The 21,598-nt window shown below is 45.2% G+C and overlaps 1 protein-coding gene across 2 annotated transcripts in view; it reads left to right on the plus strand.

Moving 5' to 3' along the window:
* Positions 1 to 21,598, plus strand: part of NUP210L (nucleoporin 210 like) — a 165,932-nt gene that overhangs the window by 134,435 nt on the left and 9,899 nt on the right. The window contains exons 32-37 of one of the 2 annotated variants that reach the window (XM_015109770.3): positions 34 to 251; positions 3,153 to 3,289; positions 9,812 to 9,938; positions 12,691 to 12,840; positions 20,139 to 20,389; positions 21,369 to 21,573. In XM_015109770.3, coding sequence (XP_014965256.3) covers positions 34 to 251; positions 3,153 to 3,289; positions 9,812 to 9,938; positions 12,691 to 12,840; positions 20,139 to 20,389; positions 21,369 to 21,573 — 1,088 coding nt within the window. The remainder of the gene's footprint in view (positions 1 to 33; positions 252 to 3,152; positions 3,290 to 9,811; positions 9,939 to 12,690; positions 12,841 to 20,138; positions 20,390 to 21,368; positions 21,574 to 21,598) is intronic. The other variant, XM_077945448.1, reaches the window with a different exon arrangement.

Raw genomic sequence — 21,598 nt, forward strand, 5'->3', positions numbered from 1 at the left:
TGAAAGATTTCTACCTTTAATGTCTACTTGCAGAGATGACTTGCTGCTTATTGGACCAGGGCATAAGAACTATACTTACATGGCCCAGGCTGTGAACAGAGGGCTGACACTTGTGGGGCTTTGGGACCGGAGACATCCAGGCATGGCAGATTATATTCCTGTTGCTGTAGAGCATGCCATTGAGCCGGACACCAAGCTTACCTTTGTTGGAGATGTCATCTGCTTCAGTACTCACCTTGTCAGCCAGCATGGTATGTATACATTCCCTTTCTCAACCTTACAACTGATAGTTGTGAAGATTAAAACGCAGTTATTTAACAGCAACAACAAAAAAGCAGTTATTAATCCCTTGAACTGGTGTGGTGGTTTATACCCATAATCTCAGCCCTTTGGGAGGTCAAGCTGGAGAGGTCACTTAAGGCCAGAAGTTCAAGAAAGCAATTAATCCCCTAGAATATTTGTTTCCAAATTATCTAAAATCTCAGGGCCTGAGAAAGAAAATACTTTTGAGTATTTTATTATTTGTAATGTTAACTGATAATTTTTAGATTAATGCCTGTTTCACTCACTAGGCAGCCAATTAGAAGCCAGCCAGTAATATTTCTCAAGAGTCTATTGAATACATAGCTCTATTTTATATCCTGTAGATAGTGCAGGGCACGGTGTTTTTTCCTCCATTCCCAGCTTTTGAAGGAGGGTAATGACTATATTGAAGGACAGTAAAGGATAACAGGAAGGAAAAGGCAATAAGGCTTTAGTTCTAAGAACTAGTTGTGTGTATGCTATTTTGTGAGGCACATTTGAAGGCCTAAGTCCTAACATATCATCATTGTAATAAGGTTTTTTCTTGTACCCAGATAAACTATACTTTTTTTGTTGAGACAGAGTCTCACTCTGTCATTCAGGCTGGAGTGCAGTGGCATGATCTCGGCTCATTGCAACCTCTTGACTCCTGGGTTCAAGTGATTCTCCTGCCTTAGCTTCCTGAGTAGCTGGGACTACAGGCACACACTACCACACCTGGCTAATTTTTGTATTTTCATACAAGGGGTTGGCCCCTGGCCAACTATACTCTTGAAAACAAAGCATTTCTGTCCTAAGTACTGAGTTAAAAATAAAATTATAAGCCAGGTGTGGTGGCCCATGCCTGTAATCCCAGCACTTTGGGAGGCCGAGGGGCCAGATCACGAGGTCAAGAGATCGAGACCATCCTGGCCAACATGGTGAAACCCCATCTCTACTAAAAATACAAAAATTATCTGGGCATGGTGGCACATGCCTGTAGTCCCAGCTACTCAGGAGGCTGAGGCAGGAGAATCTCTGGAACCTGGGAGGCGGAGGTTGCAGTGAGCCCAGATCGTGCCACTGCACTCCAGCCTGGTAACAGAGTGAGACTTCGTCTCAAAATAAGTAAACAAAATCATAGAAAATCATTTGGGAGGCCAAGGCAGGCAGACCACCTGCAGTCAGGAGTTCAAGACCAGCCTGGCCAACATGGTGAAACCCTGCCTCTACTAAAAATACAAAAATTAGCCGAGTGTGGTGGCAGATGCCTGTAATTCCAGCTACTCAGAAGGCTGAGACAGGAGAATCACTTGAACCTGGGGTGGAGGTTGCAGTGAGCTGAGAATGCACCACTGCACTCCAGCCTGGGTGACGGAGCAAGACTCTGTCTCAAAAAATAATAATAATAAAAATAATAATAATAATAATAAAATTAGCCCAGTGTGGTGGCATATGCCTTTGGTCCCAACTATTGGGAGGCTGAGGTGGGAAGATTGCTTGAGTCCAGATCAAGGCTGCAGTCAGCTATGATCGCACCACTGCACTCCAGCCTGAATGACAGGCTGTCTCTCAAAAAAAAAGAAATCAGTTTTTGGTTAGGAAATGAGTGAATTCTTTGGGTTTCCAAATACCATATCCCAAAGTGGTGTACACTGCCTGGATATATACATCCAAGTAAGACCTGCTTGTGGTAATATATGGCTTTGGCTTTGCAGCCTCTTCTGGTAACTATGGATACATATGTTTAGGTAAAGTGATGTAAATGCTGGACCTGACTTTAGCATTAACTATGTGTTTTGGACCTTGATACAAACGGGCTCTATACAGCTGAATCCCCCAATGCTATAACAGCTGATTTGCAAACAACCACTACCAACATGCAATCCAGGACCAATGAGCTAACCCTACTTTAAGGTTGACAATGAGAGTTATAATCCCCTGATTATAAATCCCTTGTCAATGAAGCAGAGTACTTTTTACTCTCTCTTTTTTTGTTTGTTTGTGTTTTTGAGACGGAGTTTCACTCTTATCACCCAGGCTGGAGTGCAATGGTGTGATCTCGGCTCACTGCAACCTCCGCCTTCTGGGTTCAAGTGGTTCTCCTGCCTCAGCCTCTCAAGTAGCTGAAACTAGAGGCATGTGCGACCACGCCTGGCTAATTTTTGTATTTTTAGTAGGATGAGGTTTCACCATGTTGGTCAGGCTGGTCTCGAACTCCTGACCTCAAGTGATCTTCCAGCCTCGGCCTCCCAAAGTACTGGTATTACAGATGTGAGCCACAGCGCCCGACCTATTTTTTACTCTTTTTAGCTAGATTTTGACAGGATTGTCCTATAGTCTTCCAATCTGGAATTTTGGGAGGCTTCATCATATGATGAAGGAAAGGGCCATATGCCAGGATCAGTAGTCCTGCAGGCTAAGTACAAACTCTAACCTAGTTTTTAGCATTCCTCGGCCATCTTTAGACTTAAGCCAAAATAAATAAATCCTTTCTCTTCCCAGTAGTCACTTTTTTGCAGTCTTTCTTGCTGTCATCAAACTGTAGCTCAAAGCAAATTTGTCCTTAGCAGCATCTAAACAAAATTTATTCAGAAAGCTATCCCTGTATGTAAAAAGAGCTTTTCTTTTTCCTAAGGAGAACAGTTACATTCTCCAACTAAGTAGCTCTTCTTACAATTCTTTATTTTGCTGGTATGATATATGAAGAGGAACCTGACACTGAGAAAACAGTTATCTTCAAAGCTGGCCATTTCTCCCGGGAAGAGATATCTGCATGCTTGAAAAGTTTGCTGATTTGTAGTATGAATAAGTCTAGAGTGATTTATATCAAAGGCTGCAGCCGGGTGCTTTCTCTTGTCTTTTCCTAGGTGAACCTGGGATATGGATGATTTCTGCTGACAATATTCTACAGACAGACATTGTCACTGGAGTAGGAGTGGCCAGGAGTCCAGGGACTGCAATGATTTTTCATGACATCCCAGGAGTAGTGAAAACATATCGAGAGGTAAACATAACTGTATCAGAGTTTAAGAGACTATGGTGACTATTGCCACATATGAGGATATGCATAGAGAAAATACATCATAGGAAAGGAAATACACTCAAAACAGATATGAAGCCAGCCAGCAAACATTATTGGAACACAAAGCTAAACAGTGCTTAGGGTTCTTAACCAGCAGAATGACTACTTATGTTTTAAGAGATCACTGTGGGTACTGGTTGGCACTAGATAGTAGACGCCAGGTAGAAGCTGAAAGACCATTTGGGAGTCTACTGCCCTAATCCAGGTGACATATGTTGGCAGATCAGGGTGGTGACAGAGGAGGTAGTAAGAAGTTGACCAGATTTGGCCGGGCGCGGTGGCTCAAGCCTGTAATCCCAGCACTTTGGGAGGCCGAGGCGGGCGGATCACGAGGTCAGGAGATCGAGACCATCCTGGCTAACACGGTGAAACCCCGTCTCTACTAAAAATACAAAAAGAAATTAGCCGGGCGTGGTGGCGGGCGCCTGTAGTCCCAGCTACTCCGGAGGCTGAGGCAGGAGAATGGCGTGAACCCGGGAGGCGGAGCTTGCAGTGAGCCGAGATCGCGCCACTGCACTCCAGTCTGGGCAACAGAGCTAGACTCCGTCTCAAAAAAAAAAAAAAAAAAGAAGTTGACCAGATTCTAGGTATATTTTATAGGTAGAGCCAATAGAGTTTCCTCACAGATTATATCTAGAACATAAGAAAATCCAGAATGATTCAGGTTTTTGGTTGAACAGCTGAAAGGACAGCATTACCGTCAACTGAAATGGGGAAGACTGTAGGTGGAACAGTTTTGGAGGGAAAAACAGTCAGCTTTGGATATGTAAAACTGGATATGTCTCTTAAATGTCAACTGGATATGTTGAGGTAGCTGGATATAAAAGTCTGGGACTCATTGGAATAGAGATATTTAAGGCCATTAGATCACCAAAAGAATGAGCGTAAAATAGAAAAAAGGCCATGTGTGGTGGCTCACATCTGTAATCCCAGCACTTTGGGAGGCCAAAGTGGGAGGATCACCTAAGGTCAAGAGTTCGAGACCAGCCTGGCCAACATGGTGAAACCCCGTCTCTACTAAAAATACAAAAATTAGCCGGGCCTGGTGGCTGCCGCCTGTAGTCCCAGCTACTCAGGAGGCTGAAGCACGAGAATCGCTTGAACCTGGAAGGTGAATGTTGCAGTGAGCTAACATCAAGCCACTGCACTCCCGCCTGGGCAAAAGAGTGACAGTCGGTCTCAAAAAATATATATATATATAGAAAAAAGATCTAAGTACTAAGTTCTGGGAGCACTTCAATCTTAAGAGTTCTGATTGCCTTTTGATTAGTGGCAAATGGAAAAAGAAAGAAACAAAAGGGAAAAAGGGAGCTCTGAGAGAAGAACCAATAAGAAAGACTTATAAGAAACAACCAGGCTGGGCGCCATGGCTTGAGCCTGTGATCCCAGCACCTTGGGAGACCAAGGCAGGCAGATCACAAGGTCAGAAGTTCGAGACCCAGCCTGACCAACATGGTGAAACCCCCATCTCTACTAAAAATACAAAAATTAGCTGGGCATGGTGGCACACAGCTGCAACCCCAGCTACTCAGGAGGCTGAGGTAGGAGAATCGCTTGAACCCAGGAGGCAGAGGTTGCAGTGAGCCAAGATCATGCCATTGCACTCCAGCCAGGGCAACAGAGTGAGACTCCGTCTCAAAAAAAAAAAAAAAGAAAGAAACAACCAGTGAAATGGGAGGAAAATCTAGAGATACGGGTATCCTGGAAGGCAAGTGAAGAAAGTATTTGCCTCAGCCTCCCAAAGTGCTGGGATTACAGGCATGAGCCACTGTGCCCAGAGTGACCTGAATGAATGTTTGATTGGAGAATTGGATAAAAAGACTTGGAGACAGCAAATATAGAAAGCTCTTTTAAGGAGTTGGGGTTAAGAGTTTGTTTTGTGGATTTTTTTTTAATAAGAGAAATAGTGAATTGGGAATGATTCAGTGAAACGAAATTTGATCTAAGTCAGAGGATTGCTGGAGGGAGTAATATTCTTCAGTAGGTGAGATAGGTAATCAAGTAAAGGAATTTTTTTTTTAATTAAATATTTTCGGCCGGGCAAGGTGGCTCACGCCTGTAATCCCAGCACTTCGGGAGGCCGAGGTGGGCGGATCACGAGGTCAGGAGATCGAGATGATCCTGGCTAACATAGTGAAACCCCATCTCTACTAAAAATACAAAAAATTAGCCAGGCGTGGTGGCAGGCGCCTGTAGTCCCAGCTACTCAGGAGGCTGAGGCAGGAGAATGGCGTGAACCCGGGAGGCGGAGCTTGTAGTGAGCCGAGATCACGCCACTGCACTCCAGCCTGGGCAACAGTGCGAGACTCTGACTCAAAAAAAAAAAAAAAAAAAAAATTTCTATTCCCCTCTTAAATATATGTAATGTCTCCTTCCTCTTTGCCCAAAGCACTTCTTTATTACTCTTTTTTCATTCCTCAAACATGGTAGCTATAACTTTTTGTGTATCTACTATGGGCTTGGCGCTTCTCATCTTTTTTTTTTTTTTTTTTAAGAGATAGTGTCTCACTGTTGCCTGGGCTGCAGTACAATGATGCAATCATGGCTCACTGCAGCCTCAAACTCCTGGATTCAAGCCATCCTCCTGCCTCAGCCTCCAAAGTAGCAGGACCACAAGCGTGTGCCAGCATACCTGGCTAATTATATTTATTTTTTTGCAGAGACAGGGTCTCGCTATGTTGTCCAGTCTGGTCTCAAACTCCTGGATTCAGGTGATCTTTCTGCCTCAGCCTCCCAAAGTGCTAGGATTATAGGCATGAGCCACTGCGGCTGGCCATCTATTTTTTTTTTTTTTGAGACAGGGTCTTGCTGTGTTGCCCAGGCTGGAATGCAGTGGGTGTTATCTCGGATCACTGCAACCTCCACCTCCTAGGCTCAAGTGATCCTCCCACCTCAGTCTCCCAAGTAACTGGGACCACAGGTACACACCACCACACTCGGCTAATTTTGGGGGGGTGGTGCATGTGTGTGTTTGTGTTTTGAGACAGAGTCTCTGCCGCCCAAGCTGGAATGCAGTGGCTGAATCTTGGCTCACTGCAACCTTCGCCTCCTGGATTCAAGCAATTCTCCTACCTCAGACTCCCAAGTAGCAGGGATTACAGGCACCTGCCACCACACCCAGCTAATTTTTGTATTTTAGTAGAGACAGGGTTTCACCATGTTGGCCAGGCTGGTCTCAAACTCCTGACCTCAAGTGTTCTATCTGCCTCAGCCTCCTAAAGTGCTGGGATTACAGGTGTGTACCGCCACATCTAGCCCAGTCTTTTTTTTTTTTTTTTTAACATCCGGTACACCTATCACTTTTAATCATATCACTTTTAACTCTGCAAAGTAAATATGGGGGGCATGGAGGGAGGGAGAGCATCAGGAAGAATAACTAATGGATGCTGGGCTTAATACCTGGGTGACAGGTTGATCTATGCAGCAAACCACCATGGCACACATTAACCTATGTAACAAACCTGCACATCCTGCACATGTAACCTGGAACTTAAAATAAAAGTTGAAAAAAAAAAAAAGTATTATCAGCTGGGCGTGGTGGCTCAAGCCTGTAATCCCAGCACTTTGGGAGGGCGAGATGGGCGGATCACGAGGTCAGGAGATCGAGACCATCCTGGCTAACACAGTGAAACCCCATCTCTACTAAAAAAAATACAAAAAACTAGTCGGGTGTGGTGGCAGGTGCCTGTAGTCCCAGCAACTCGGGAGGCTGAGGCAGGAGAATGGCATAAACCCAGGAGGCGGAGCTTGCGGTGAGCTGAGATCCGGCCACTGCACTCCAGCTGGGGCGACAGAGCGAGACTCTGTTTCAAAAAAGAAAAAAAAAAGTATTATCCCAACTGTGTTTTATTTTATGTATTTATTTATTTTTATAACCGAATCTCACTCTGTTGCCCAGGCTGGAGTGCAATGGCACAATCTCTGGTCACTGCAATCTCCACCTTCCAGGTTCAAGCAATTCTCATGCCTCAGCCTCCCAAGAAACTGGGACTACAGGTATGAGCCACCACACCCAGCTAATTTTTGTATTTTTAGTAGAGACAGGGTTTTGCCATGTTGGCCAGGCTGGTGTCAAACTCCTGGCCTCAAATGAGCTGCCTGCCTCAGCCTCCCAAAGTGCTAGGATTACAGATGTGAGTCACTGCACCTGGCCCCAACTTTACAGATGAGTAAATTACTCAATATGTGTCCATATCATATCTGGTACCTTGTTTTAAGGAGCTCATAGTCTAGTGGTGACATAAACAATTACATATATGGCACAAATAATTACAAAAGGCAAGTAAAAGTACATGTTGTGTTTGAAGACTAATGAATAAATCAGGGTAACTTCAATACAAAATAAATAAGGGTAGAGAGGGAAAATTTGGATAACATCCAAAAAGAACTTGTATTATAAGCAGATAAGAGGTTCAAGGACAGAGGTAGCATGAAACGAGTACTAGAAAAAGAGACTGAGAAGGGATTAGGAACTAGAAAAGCAAAGAGAAAGAGTGTCATAGAAGGCAAAGGAGGAAATTGTTGTGGTGTTAGATGCTACAGGGAAGTCAAAAGGTTACTCCTATTCTAATTTGTGTACTTTGTAGAATCCTCATTTAATTATTCACTAATTAGCAGATACTCATTGAAGCCTATTAAGTGTCAGGCATTGTGCTGGCCTCCAGAAATACAAATATGAAAAAGACAAAATTCCTTTCTTTATTAAACTATTAATGTAACTAATTTGGGTTTTAAGGTTCTTGGATTTTAAAAACCTGTGGTAATACTAAGGAGAATGTAGAGTATATTGCACTTAAATTTAAAATATTAAGGGCTGGGCATGGTGGCTCACACCTGTAATGCCAGCACTTTTAGAGGCCGAGGTCAGTGGATCACTTGAGGTCAGGAGTTTGAGACCAGCCTGGCCAACATGGTGAAATCCCATTTCTACTAAAGATACAAAAAATCAGCCAGGCATGGTGGCACATGCCTGTAATCCCAGCTACTTGGGAGGCTGAAGCAGAAGAACTGCTGGAACCCGGGAGGCAGAGGCTGCAGTGAGCTGAGATTGCACCAGTGCTCTGTAGCCTGGGTGACAGAGCAAGACTCCATCTTAAAAACAAACAAACAAACAAACAAAAACTTACAATATGAGGCAGAACACTACAAGTATTCTTGAGAAAAAAAAAATGTACTTTGAGGTTTCAGAAAAGATTGAGATTATATGCAACCAGAGAGAAAGAGAAAATGTCCTAAAGAAAGTTACAGTTGTTTTGTGTTTGTGTGTGTGTATGTTTGTTTGTTTGTTTTTTGAGATGGAGTCTCACTCTGTCACCCAGGCTGGAGTGCAATGGCACAATCTCGGCTCACTGCAGACTCCACCTCCCAAGTTCAAGTGATTCTCCTGCCTCAGCCTCCCTAGTAGCTGGGATTACAGGCACGCGCCAACATGCCTGGCTAATTTTTGTATTTTTAGTAGAGGTGGGATTTCGCCTTGCTGGCCAGGCTGGTCTCAAATTCCTGACCTCAAGTGATCCACCTGCCTCAGCCTCCCAGAGTGCTGGGATTACAGGCATGAGCCACCACACCTGGCCTCAAAGGCATTTTAATAGGGAGTCATACAAAGGGAAGATATGTCTGAAGGAATAATTGGACCCAAGACTTCCTTCTGGAAAAAATGTTATTTTGGGGCTGGGCATGGTAGCTTATGCCTGTAATCTCAGCACTTTGGGAGGCCAAGGTGGAAGGATGGCTTGAGGCCAGGAGTTCGAGAACACCCGGGACAACATAGTGAGACCCTGTCTTTTTTTTTTTTTTTTTTTTTTTTTTTTGAGTCTCGTTCTGTCGCCCAGGCTGGAGTGCAGTGGTGCCATCTCCACTCACTGCAAGCTCCGCCTCCTGGGTTCACACCATTCTCCTGCCTCAGCCTCCTGAGTAGCTGGGATTACAGGCACCCGCCACCAGGTGCAGCTAATTTTTTGTATTTTGTAGTAGAGACGGGGTTTCACTGTGTTAGCCAGGATGGTCTTGATTTACTGACCTTGTGATCCATCCACCTCGGCCTCCCAAAGTGCTGGGATTATAGACGTGAGCCACTGTGCCCGGCCAAGACCCCGTCGTTTTTTGGCTAGGCATGGTGACACATACCTGTAGTCCCAGCTTCTCTAGAGGCTGAGACAGGAGGATTGCTTGAGCCTAGGAATTTGAGGCTTCAGTCAGCCATGATCATGCCATTGCACTCCAGCCTGGGTGACAGAGCAAGACCCTGACTCAAAAAAACAAAAAAGTTATTTTGTTTTCAAAGGCAAACAGATTTTGTTGTTCTCAAATATGTGGTCATGAGATGGGCAATTTGTACTTGTGTGAAACAGATACTTTTGGTTAAATAAGTTATGAGGGGTGGATCTGGAAGGAATCAGATTCTCTAGGAACTTAGGTGCAGATTTTCCTTTGATTTGCTGACAGGTGGTGGTCAATGCATCATCAAGATTAATGCTCAGTTATGACCTCAAGACTTATCTCACCAACACCCTCAATTCAACTGTATTCAAGCTCTTCATCACCACTGGCAGAAACGGTGTCAATCTTAAAGGTCAGGAATCTCTTTATGGTTTCAGTGATTGTTCTTATCTTTCTCATTTTCCCTCAATTCATTTATCCCTTTGGATTAGTAATCCAGATTTTCTTTTTATTTCAAAACTGACTCCATCTTGACAAATAAATCATAGAGCTCTATGAGATCTCAGAAATTATGACAAGACTAAGGTTTTAAAATAGGCTCATCCTAGTCACTATTGTCTTTCTAGTTTTAAAAATACAAATTTTAGGCCGGGCATGGTGGCTTACACCTGTAATCCCAGCACTTTGGGAGGCCGAGGCAGGCAGATCACCTGAGGTTGGGAGTTCAAGACCAGCCTGACCAACATGGTGAAACCCCGTCTCTACTAAAAATACAAAAACTACCTGGGTGTGGTGGTGTGTGCCTATAATCCCAGATACTTGGAGTCTGAGGCAAGAGAATCGCTTGAACCCAGGAAGCAGAGGTTAGAATGAGCCAAGATCGCACCACCGGACTCCAGCCTGGGTGACAGAGTAAGACTCCATCTCAAAAAAAAAAAAAACCACTTAAGGTAATTTTAGGACTCTGGAGTGGTGGCTCATGACTGTAATACCAATTATTTAGGACGCTGTGGTGGGAGGATCGCTTCGGACCAGGAGTTTGAGACCAGCCTGGGCAACAGAGCAAGACCCCATATCTCAAAAAAAAAAAAAAAATAGATGGCCGGGAGCGGTGGCTCACACCTGTAATACCAGCACTTTGGGAAGCTGAGGCGGGTGGATCACAAGGTCAGGAGTTCGAGACCAGCTTGGCTAAGATGGTGAAACTCCGTCTCTACTAAAAATACAAAAATTAGCCGGGTGCAGTGGTGGGTGCCTGTAATCCCAGCTACTTGGGAGGCTGAGGCAGGAGAATTGCTTGAATCCGGGAGACAGAGGTTGCAGTGAGCTGAGATCACACCACTGCACCCTAGCCTGGGCGACAGAGCAAGACTCCATCTCAAAAAAAAAAAAAAAAAGAGAGATAATTTTAATTCTATTTGCGTTTTGTTCTTCAAGCATTTAACATATTTTTTTCAAATTAGCTATTTTATTTTATTATAAATACAAAGATAGATAAATAAGTAAAGAATATTTTATCTTTAAAATTTCCCAGGTTCTTTTATAGATAAAAAACACTAAATGTTTCTTTGTAACATATTCACCCACTGTTGTCCAAATTAACGATTTTAGAAACAGACTTTTTTTTTTTTGAGATGGAGTCTTGCTCTGTCGCCCAGGCTGGAGTGCAGTGGTGTGATCTCGGCTCACCGCAACATCCGCCTCCTGGGTTCAAGCAATTCTCCTGCCTCAGCCTCCTGAGTAGCGGGGACTACAGGCACATGCTACCATGCCCAGCTAACTTTTGTATTATTAGTAGAGGCGGGGTTTCACCATGTTGGCCAGGCTGGTCTCGAACTCCTGACCTCAGGTGATCAGCCCGCCTCGGCCTCCCAAAGTGCTGGGATTACAAGCTTGAGCCACCACACCCAGCCAACGGACTGCCATTTTATTCCCCAGAATCTTTCTAAAATCACTACTTATTTTATTGAGAAACCTCATGCATCAGTCCCTTTGATTTTGCTGAAGATTTTTCAAGAAGAATACCACCCATTGCAGCTGACCCAATGATAACAACAGTCCACTTCTTGCTGTCTATATGATTCCTCTTAAGGTACCACTTGTGATGAAGTTCTAGGGGCTTGGGGCTTGAATTATATTGTAATTGTATTACAATATTGTATATGAAAAACAAATTATCCTAGACCTAAAAGCCACCTCCCAACTGTACTGCTTTATTTTTATTTATTTATCTATTTGAGATGGAGTTTCGCTCTTGTTGCCCAGGCTGGAGTGCAATGGCACAATCTCGGCTCACCGCAACTTCCGCCTCCTGGGTTCAGTCGATTCTCCTGCCTCAGCTTCCCAAGTAGCTAGGATTACAGGTGTGCACCACCACCCCCAGCTAATTTTGTATTTTTAGTAGAGATGGAGTTTCTCCATGTTGGTCAGGCTGGTTTTGAACTCTCGACCTTAGGTGATCCGCCTGCCTCGGCTTCCTGAAGTGCTGGGATTACAGGTATGAGCCACCTCGCCCGGCCTATTTTTAATAGATTTCTAACTTCCTTGTAATCTTTTTTACTCCCACTGACGAATTCAAAAAAAATCTTTGAAAAAAGACACCACCGGCCGGGCACGGTGGCTCAAGCCTGTAATCCCAGCACTTTGGGAGGCCGAGACGGGCGGATCACGAGGTCAGGAGATCGAGACCATCCTGGCTAACACGGTGAAACCCCGTCTCTACTAAAAATACAAAAAAAAAATAAATAAATAAGCCGGGCGAGGTGGCGGGCGCCTGTAGTCCCAGCTGCTCGGGAGGCTGAGGCAGGAGAATTGCGCGAACCCGGGAGGCGGAGCTTGCAGTGAGCGGAGATCTGGCCACTGCACTCCAGCCTGGGCGACAGAGCCAGACTCCGTCTCAAAAAAAAAAAAAAAAAAAAAGAAAAAAGACATCACCTATGTATGATATTGATAATGGAAGCCCCACTGTAGTCATTCACAAATTAGAATGCAAGGGTCTCACACTATTCTTTCACCTTGATTGAAGCAGAGGTGGGCAAACCAGCCATAATTGACCCTCTTTCTTGCTTATGTTTTTTTATGATCCAAAGTTGCCGCCGTATAATGGTCTCTTTTTACAAATTCTTGTTAGTGACAAAGCTATTTACCTCTTTTCTGCTTTTCAGGATTCTGTACCCCAAACCAGGCCTTGGCCGTTACAAAAGTACTTCTTCCAGCAACCCTCATGCTGTGCCATGTACAGTTCAGTAATACTTTGCTAGACATTCCAGCAAGTAAAGTCTTTCATGTCCATTCAGATTTCAGTATGGAGAAAGGTAGGTTACACCAGTTGACTCTGGTTTCCCCATTCTGTTTATCTATTTGTACAATTGTCCCATTCTTATTTGACTGCTTTTATATCTGTAGTTTCATCTGATATATAACTGTGGAATTTTTCTCAGGCAACACTTTTATTCAACCCATTCAACTCTTTTTTTTTTTTTTTTTTTTTTTGAGACAGGGTCTTGCTGTATTGCCTAAGGCTGGAGTGTAATGGTGTGATCATAGCTCACTGTAATCTTAAACTCCTAGTCTCAAGCAATCCCCCTGCCTCAGCCTCCTGAGTAGCTAGGACTACAGGCACATGACATTATGCCTTTTTTTTTTTTTTTTTTTAAAGCGACATGATCTTCCTATATTGCCCAGGCTGGTCTCAAACTCCTGGCCTCAAGCAATCTTCCTGCCTCAGCCTCCCAAAGTGCTGGAATTACAGGTGTTAAGCCCACTGCCCCCAGCCCTATTCAAATAATTTTTAACACATGCCTCCTAGAATACCCTGTGCTTTTCTATTACAATTTACTATTTTCTTGTTAGTCCCCATTAACTCTGTGAGGCTCTGCATTGTGTCTCATTCATCTTGCATTCCCAGCATGTAGCACAGTGTTTGGATGTTTTGTTGAACTGAAAGATACTCCAAATTAAAGAATAGGATTAACAAGTGAAAAGTGGAAATAGGCATGATGTTAGGATGACTATATGTAAATCAGCTTATCTAAAAATGAAAGGATTCATATCAAATGTAAGGTATAGGGCCGGGCGCAGTGGCTCACACCTGTAATCCCAGTACTTTGGGAGGCCGAGGCAGGCGCATCACCTGAGGTCAGGGCTTCGGAGACCACCCTGGCCAACATGATGAAACCCCCATCTCTACTAAAAATACAAAAATTAACCAGGCGTGGTAGGAGGCACCTGTAATCCCAACTACTGGGGAGACTGAGGCAGGGAGAATTGCCTGAACCGGGAGATGGAAGTTGCAGTGAACCAAAATCACGCCACTGCACTCCAGACTGGGCAAGACTATATCTCAAAAAAAAAAAAAAAAAAAAAGTAAGGTATAAATAAGGTAGTGCTTCATCATGAGAGAACCTCTAATGCTAGATCAGGCAGTCTGAATGGTTTGGGTCATTAGCAACCACTGAAGGAAGGTTCATTCAACAAACTGTTTATAATACCTGATAGCAGGAGAAGATGTGGAGTAACAAAGAAAAGTAATTTTTGGTTTGTTTGTTTTTTTGTTTTGTTTTGTTTTGTTTTTGAGATGGAGCCTCACTCTGTCTCCCAGACTGGATTGTAGTGGTACGATCTCAGCTCACTGCAACCTCTGCCTCCCGGTTACAAGCTATTCTCCTGCCTCAGCCTCCTGAGTAGCTGGGATTACAGGCGCATGTCACCATGCCCAGATAATTTTTGTAGTTTTAGTAGAGATGGGGTTTCACAATGTTGGTCAGGCTGGTCTGGTCTCGAACTCCTGACCTCATGATCCACCCGCCTCAGCATCCCAATGTGTTGGGATTACAGGTGTGAGCCACCGCACCCAGCCATTTTTGTTTCTTTATTTTGTTTGTTTGTTTGTGTAGGGACAGGATCTCCCTATGTTGCTCAGGCTGGTCTCAAACTCCTAGCCTCAAGTGATCCACTTCGGCCTCCCAAAGTGCTGGGATTATAGGCACGAACCACCATGTCCAGCCTAAACCTTTTAACTTTTAGTGTTACCCTACCAGGTGATGAGTTACAGGATAGACACATATATGTTCGTGACTTCAACTTATTGATGAAAAAATAAATCAGGCCAGGTGCAGTGGCTCATGCTTATAATCCCAGCCCTTAGGGAGGCCATGGCAGACAAATTACTTGAGGTCAGATGTTTGAGACCAGCCTGGCCAACATGGTGAAACCCCATCTCTGCTAAAAATACAAAAATTAGCCAGGCATGGTGGCAGGCACCTGTAGTCCCAGCTACTCGGGAGGCTGAGGCAGGAGAATCACTTGAATCCAGGAGGCAGAGGTTTCAGTGAGCCAAAATTGTGCCACTGCACTCCAGCCTAGGCAACAGAGTGAGACTCCGTCTCAAAAATAAATAAATAAGGCCGGGCGTGGTGGGTCACGCCTGTAATCCCAGCACTTTGGGAGGCCAAAGCGGGCGGATCATGAGGTCAGGAGATCGAGACCATCCTGGCTAACAAGGTGAAACCCCCTCTCCACTAAAAAAATACAAAAAATTAGCCAGGCGTGGTGGTGGGTGCCTATAGTCCCAGCTACTCAGGAGGCTGAGGCAGGAGAATGGTGTGAACCCAGGAGGCAGAGCTTGCAGTGAGCCAAGATCATGCCACTGCACACCAGCCTAGGCGACAATGCGAGACTCTGTCTCTCAATAGATAGATAGATAGATAGATAGATAGATAGATAGATAGATAGATAAATAGATAGATAGATAGATAGATAGATAGAAAGAAAAAAATACAGGCCAGGTGCGGTGGCTCACGCCTGTAATCCCAGCACTTTGGGAGGCTGAGGCGGGCGGATCACCTGAGGTCGGGAGTTCACCACCAGCCTCACCAACATGGGGAAACCCGGTCTCTACTAAAAATACAAAATTAGCCGGGTGTGGTGGCACATGCCTGTAATCCCAGCTATTCGGGAGGCTGAGGCAGGAGAATTGCTTGAACCCAGGAGGCGAAGTTTGCAGTGAGCCGAGATCATGCCATTGCACTCCAGCTTAGGCGATAAGAGTGAGACTCCATCTCAGAAAAATAAATAAATAAATAAATAAATAAAAAGAAAGCAGAAAGAAAGGAGGAGTATCTACATGAAACCTGAGGCAAAAATAAGTAAGGTTTTACAGAGGGAATGACCTTTAGAAGTATGATTAAGAGTGAACTAGATGTGAAGAGAACAGGACATTCCAGGCAATATAGGGCCCTAGAGAAGTTTGTTTTAGTTTTGGTTTGGTTTGTTTTTTTCCCCCAAAAATAAGATGAAATCACTTGGGCCCAGGAGGTTGAGGCTGCAGTGAGCCATGATAATGCCACTACACCCTAGCCTTGGTGACAGAGCAAGATTCTGTCTAAATAAATAAATAAATAAATAAAATAAAAATGAAGGCAGTTTTTGGCCAGGCGCGGTGGCTCCCGCCTGTAATCCCAACACTTTGGGAGGCTGAGGTGGGCAGATCACCTGAGGTTGGGAGTTCAAGACCAGCATGACCAACATGGAGCAACCCCATCTCTACTAAAAATACAAAATTAGGGCAGGGCGTGGTGGCTCTGCCTGTAATTCCAGCACTTTGGGAGACTGAGGCGGGCAGATTACCTGAGGTCGGGAGTTCGAGACCAGCCTTACCAACGTGGAGAAACCCCGTCTCTACTAAAAATACAAAATTAGCCAGGTGTGGTGGCACATGCCTGTAATCCTAGCCATTCGGGAGGCTGAGGCAGGAGAATTGCTTGAACCTGGGATGGGGAGATTGTGGTGAGCCGAGATCACACCATTGCACTCCAGCCTGGGCAGCAAGAGCAAAACTCTGTCTCAACAAAAAAAGAAAAAAAATACAAAAATACAAAATTAGCCAGGCATGGTGGTGCATACCTGTAATCCCAGCTACTCGGGAGGCTGAGGCAGGAGAATCGCTTGAACCCAGGAGGCAGAAGTTGTGGTGAGCTGAGATCACGCCATTGCACTCCAGCCTAGGCAACAGGAGCGAAACCCCGTCTCAAAAACAAAACAAAACAAAACAAAACAAAAAACACTGGGCCTGTAATCCAAGCACTTTGGGAGGCTGAGGCGGGTGGATCACCTGAGGTCAGGTGTTCGAGACCAGCCTGGCCAACGTGGTGAAACCCCAACTCTACTAAAAATACAAAAATTAGGCCGGGCGCGGTGGCTCACGCCTGTAATCCCAGCACTTTGGGAGGCCGAGGCGGGCGGATCACAAGGTCAGGAGATCGAGACCATCCTGGCTAACACTGTGAAACCCCGTCTCTACTAAAAATGCAAAAAATTAGCCGGGCGAGGCGGCGGGCGCCTGTAGTCCCAGCTACTCGGGAGGCTGAGGCAGGAGAATGGCGTGAACCCGGGAGGCGGAGCTTGCAGTGAGCCGAGATCGCGCCACTGCACTCCAGCCTGGGTGACTAAGCGAGACTCTGTCTCAAAAAAAAAAAAAAAAAAAAAAATACAAAAATTAGCCAGGCCTGGTGGCTCACACCTGTAGTCCCAGCTACTTGGGAGGCTGAGGCAGGAGAATTGCTTGAACCGGGGAGGCGGAGGTTGCAGTGAGCCGAGATCACGCCACTGCACTCCATCTTGCCTGAGCAACAGACAAGACTCCATCTCAAAAAAAATAAAAAAATAAAAATAAATAAAATAAAATAAAAAATGAAAGCAGTTTTTAAGGATTTAGTGGCAGTATATAGAATGGATAAGAAAAAGAAAAGAAGAGGCCGGGCACGGTGGCTCACGCCTGTAATCCCAGCACTTTAGGAGGCCGAGGAGGGTGGATCACGAGGTCAGGAGTTCAAGACCAGCCTGACCAACATGGTGCAACCCCGTCTCTACTAAAAATACAAAAATTAACCGGGCGTGGTGGTGCACACCTGTAATTCCAGCTACTCAGGAGGTTCATATAGGAGAACTGCTTGAACTCAGGAGGTGGAGGTTGCAGTGAGCCAAAAGTATGCCACCGTGCTCTAACCTGGGCAGTAGAGCAAGACTCCATCTCAAAAAAAAAAAAAAGAAAAAGAAAAAGAGAAGAGAAAGAGGAATAGCCTGGCCACAGTGGCTCATGCCTGTAATCCCAGCTACTTGGGAGGCCAAGGTGGGAGAATCCCTTGAGCCCAAGAGTTCAAGGCTGCAGTGAGCCGTGATCATACCACTGCACTATAGCCTGGGCAACAGATGGATAACCTGTCTCAAATAAAGAAAAGAGGAATAATACCAGGACACGGTGACTCATGCCTGTAATCCCAGCACTTTGGGAGGCTGAGGTGGGCGGATCATTTGAGGTCAGGAGTTCAAGACCAGCCTGGCCAATGTGGTGGAACTCTGCCTCTACTAAAAATACAAAAATTAGTCGGGCGCCTGTAATCCCAGCTACGTGGGAGGCTGAGGCAGGAGAATCACTTGAACCCGGGAGGCAGAGCTTGAAGTGAGCTGAGATCACACCACCACACTCCAACCTGGGTGACAGAGTGAGACTTGGTCTCAAAAGAAAAAAAAGAAAAGTGGAATAACAGGCAAGGATACCTGTGAAGGGGCAATAACGCAAGCATGAATTGATAAGAGTCTAGACCAGACTAAGGGGTCTGGACCAGACTAATTATCCATAATTATCCAACTGCAATAATCCAAGCATGCATTTTGATAAGGGTCTAGACCAGACTAATAGAGAAATACTAAGAAGAGGCAGATGTCAGAGACATTTCAGAGGAGGAGTTAGCAAGATTTGGAAATGACTGGATATAGGGATGAAGGAAAGGATGTAAAGACAACTAAGGCCAGGTACAGTGGCTCATGCCTATAATCCCAATGTTTTAGGAGGCTGAAGCAGGAGGATCACTTGAGCCCAGGAGTTTGAAACCAGCCTGGGCAACATAGCAAGACCTTGTCTCTCAAAAAATAAAATAGCGAGGCCTGGTGGCGTGCACCTGTAGCCCTATCTCTGAGGCAGGAAGATTGCTTGAGCCCAAGAATTCAAGGTTTCAGTGAGTTGTGTTCATGCCACTGCACTCCAGCCTGGGCAAGAGCAAGACTCTGTCTCTACAAAAATAATAAATAGGCCAGGCATGGTGGCTCACGCCTGTAATCCCAGCACTTTGGGAGGCCGAGGCGGGCAGATCACGAGGTCAGGAGATCGAGACCATCCTGGCTAACACAGTGAAACCCTGTCTCTACTAAAAATACAAAAATTAGCCGGATGTGGTGGCGGACACCTGTAGTCCCAACTACTCGGGAGGCTGAGGCAGGAGAATGGCGTGAACCCCGGAGGCAGAGCTTGCAGTGAGCTGAGATTGCACCACTGCACTCCAGCCTGGGCAACAGGACGAGACTCCGTCTCAAAAATATATATAAAATAATAATAATAAATAAAAATTAAAAATTAGCCAGGCATGGTGGCACATGCCTAGAGTCCTAGCTACTTGGGAGGCTGAGGTGGGAGGATTACTTGGACCCAGGAGTTTAAGGCTGCAGTGAGGTAGAATTGTGCCACTGTACTCCAACCTGAGCAACAGTGTGAAATTCTATGTCTTTAAAAAAAAAAAAACGAAGACAGCTAAGGATTAAGCATGGGTAACCAGAGAAACAGTTCCTACCATTGACTAAAAATAATGACACCAAGAGGTGGTCTGATGCGTAAGTTATTAATGACGCTCAAAGCTTGTCTTTCTTTCACAAATCCTTTCCTGAGTTCACCAGCACTGACTCCTTCATTCTGTATCCCCAGCTCTTAAGTGCCCTGCATGTGTTATATCATTTAATATTCCCTGACATGTTGAATAAGAATGGTATTCTTAGCCAGGGGCGCTTTCTCACACTTGTAAACCCAGCCCTTTGGGAGACCAAGGCAGGAGGATGGCTTGAGCCCAGGAGTTTTAGACCAGCCTGGGCAACATAGTGAAGCCTCATCTCTACAAAAAAAATACAAAAAAAATTTTTTTTTTTGAAACAGAGCCTTGGTCTGTCCCCAAGCTGGAATGCAGTGGTGCGATCTCAGCTCACTGCAACCTCCATCTCCCAGGTTCAAGCAATTTCCCTGCCTCAGTCTCCCAAGTAGCTGGGATTACAGGTACCCACCATCATACCCGGCTAATCCTTGTATTTTTAGTAGAGATGGGGTTTCACCATGTTAGCCAGGCTGGACTTGAACTCTTGACCTTGTGATCCACCCGCCTCAGCTAAAAATACAAAAATTAGCCAGGCATGGTGGTTCATGCCTGTAGTCCCAGCTACTCGGGAGGCTGAGGTGGGAGGATCGCTGGAGCCTAGGAGGTCAGGACTGCAGAATGTCATGATCGTGCCACTGTGCTCTAGCCTGCATGACAGCACGAGACCCTGTCTCCAAAAAAAAAGAAAGAATGGTATTCTCAGTAAACAAATTCAGTTGTGGTTTCTCTAGGACTGTTTTTATTTGGTATCCTCCTCATAGTGACCAATATTGTGCTGATATTGAACACTCAAAACTAAATTCACATTTTCTCTTTTGCTGAATTCGCATGTCACAGTTTTTCCTTCCTATCCTAATTCAGTTGGCTCAGTAGAGCCTCTGAACCTTCCTGATCAGTTTTTCCTCTTTTTTTTTCAGGGGTTTATATCTGCATAATCAAGGTTCGACCACAGTCAGAGGAGCTGCTACAGGCCCTCAGTGTGGCTGACACCTCAGTCTATGGGTGGGCTACACTGGTCAGTGAACGTAGCAAGAATGGAATGCAGCGAATCCTCATTCCTTTCATCCCAGCCTTTTATATTAACCAGTCAGAATTGGTTCTTAGCCACAAGCAAGATATCGGAGAGATAAGAGTACTGGGAGTGGACAGAGTTCTTGGGAAGCTAGAGGTATGTTAAGGACTGAACAAAAACAGAACAAGAGATCAAGAATTTGAGGCCGGGCGCGGTGGCTCAAGCCTGTAATCCCAGCACTTTGGGAGGCTGAGACGGGCGGATCACGAGGTCGGGAGATCGAGACCATCCTGGCTAACATGGTGAAACCCCGTCTCTACTAAAAAATACAAAAAACTAGCCAGGCGAGGTGGCGGGCGCCTGTAGTCCCAGCTACTCAGGAGGCTGAGGCAGGAGAATGGCGTAAACCCAGGAGGCGGAGCTTGCAGTGAGCTGAGATCCGGGCACTGCACTCCAGCCTGGGCAGCAGAGCGAGACTCCGTCTCAAAAAAAAAAAAAAAAAAAAAAGAATTTGAAAAGATATTTTTCATGTGCACTTCAAGGGCAAAAGAAGTTACTAAGTGACCTAATAAAAATCACCATGGGAAATGACAAAATCAAATGAAGAAAACCCGTCTCCTTCATAATGCCAGGCAGACTCCCAGAGTCCAAAATCTAGGTCATGAGCTTTGTCAACATACCTAAAGGAGTAAAAAGTAAACGATTGGCCGCGCGTGGTGGCTCACGCTTGTAATCCCAGCACTTTGGGAGGCCGAGTGGGTGGATCACAAGATCGAGATCATCCTGGCCAACATGGTGAAACTTCGTCTCTACTAAAAGTACAAAAATTAGCTGGGCATGGTGGCAGGCGCCTGTAGTCCCAGCTAGTCGGGAGGCTGAGGCAGGAGAATCGCTTGAACCCGGGAGGCGGAGGTTGCAGTGAGCTGAGATTGTGCCACTGCACTCCAGCCTGGGTGACAGAGTGAGACTCCCTCTCAAAACAACAACAAAAAAGTAAATGATTTATTGTTTGTCGGCCAGCTAGCTAGAAATCCAGATCTTGACAATTATTGTACTGTATATGTTTGAGATTGGAACATACTGATACAAAACTGATTTTCTTCTTTTAAATAAAAGGTTTTATCTTTTCTCCAAGGTCATCTCCAGCTCCCCAGTTCTAGTGGTCACTGGCCATAGCCGCTCTCCCCTCACTGCTGGCCTGGCCATCTACTCTGTAAGAGTGGTCAACTTCACTTCCTTCCAGCAGATGGCATCACCTGTTTTCATCAATATTTCCTGTGTACTCACCAGTCAAAGTGAGGCAGTGGTAGTGAGGGCTATGAAAGATAAGTTGGGTGCAGGTAAGCATCAGAGATTCCTATTTAT

The sequence above is a fragment of the Macaca mulatta genome, chromosome 1, assembly GCF_049350105.2.
Source record: "Macaca mulatta isolate MMU2019108-1 chromosome 1, T2T-MMU8v2.0, whole genome shotgun sequence".
Lineage (NCBI taxonomy): Eukaryota > Metazoa > Chordata > Mammalia > Primates > Cercopithecidae > Macaca > Macaca mulatta.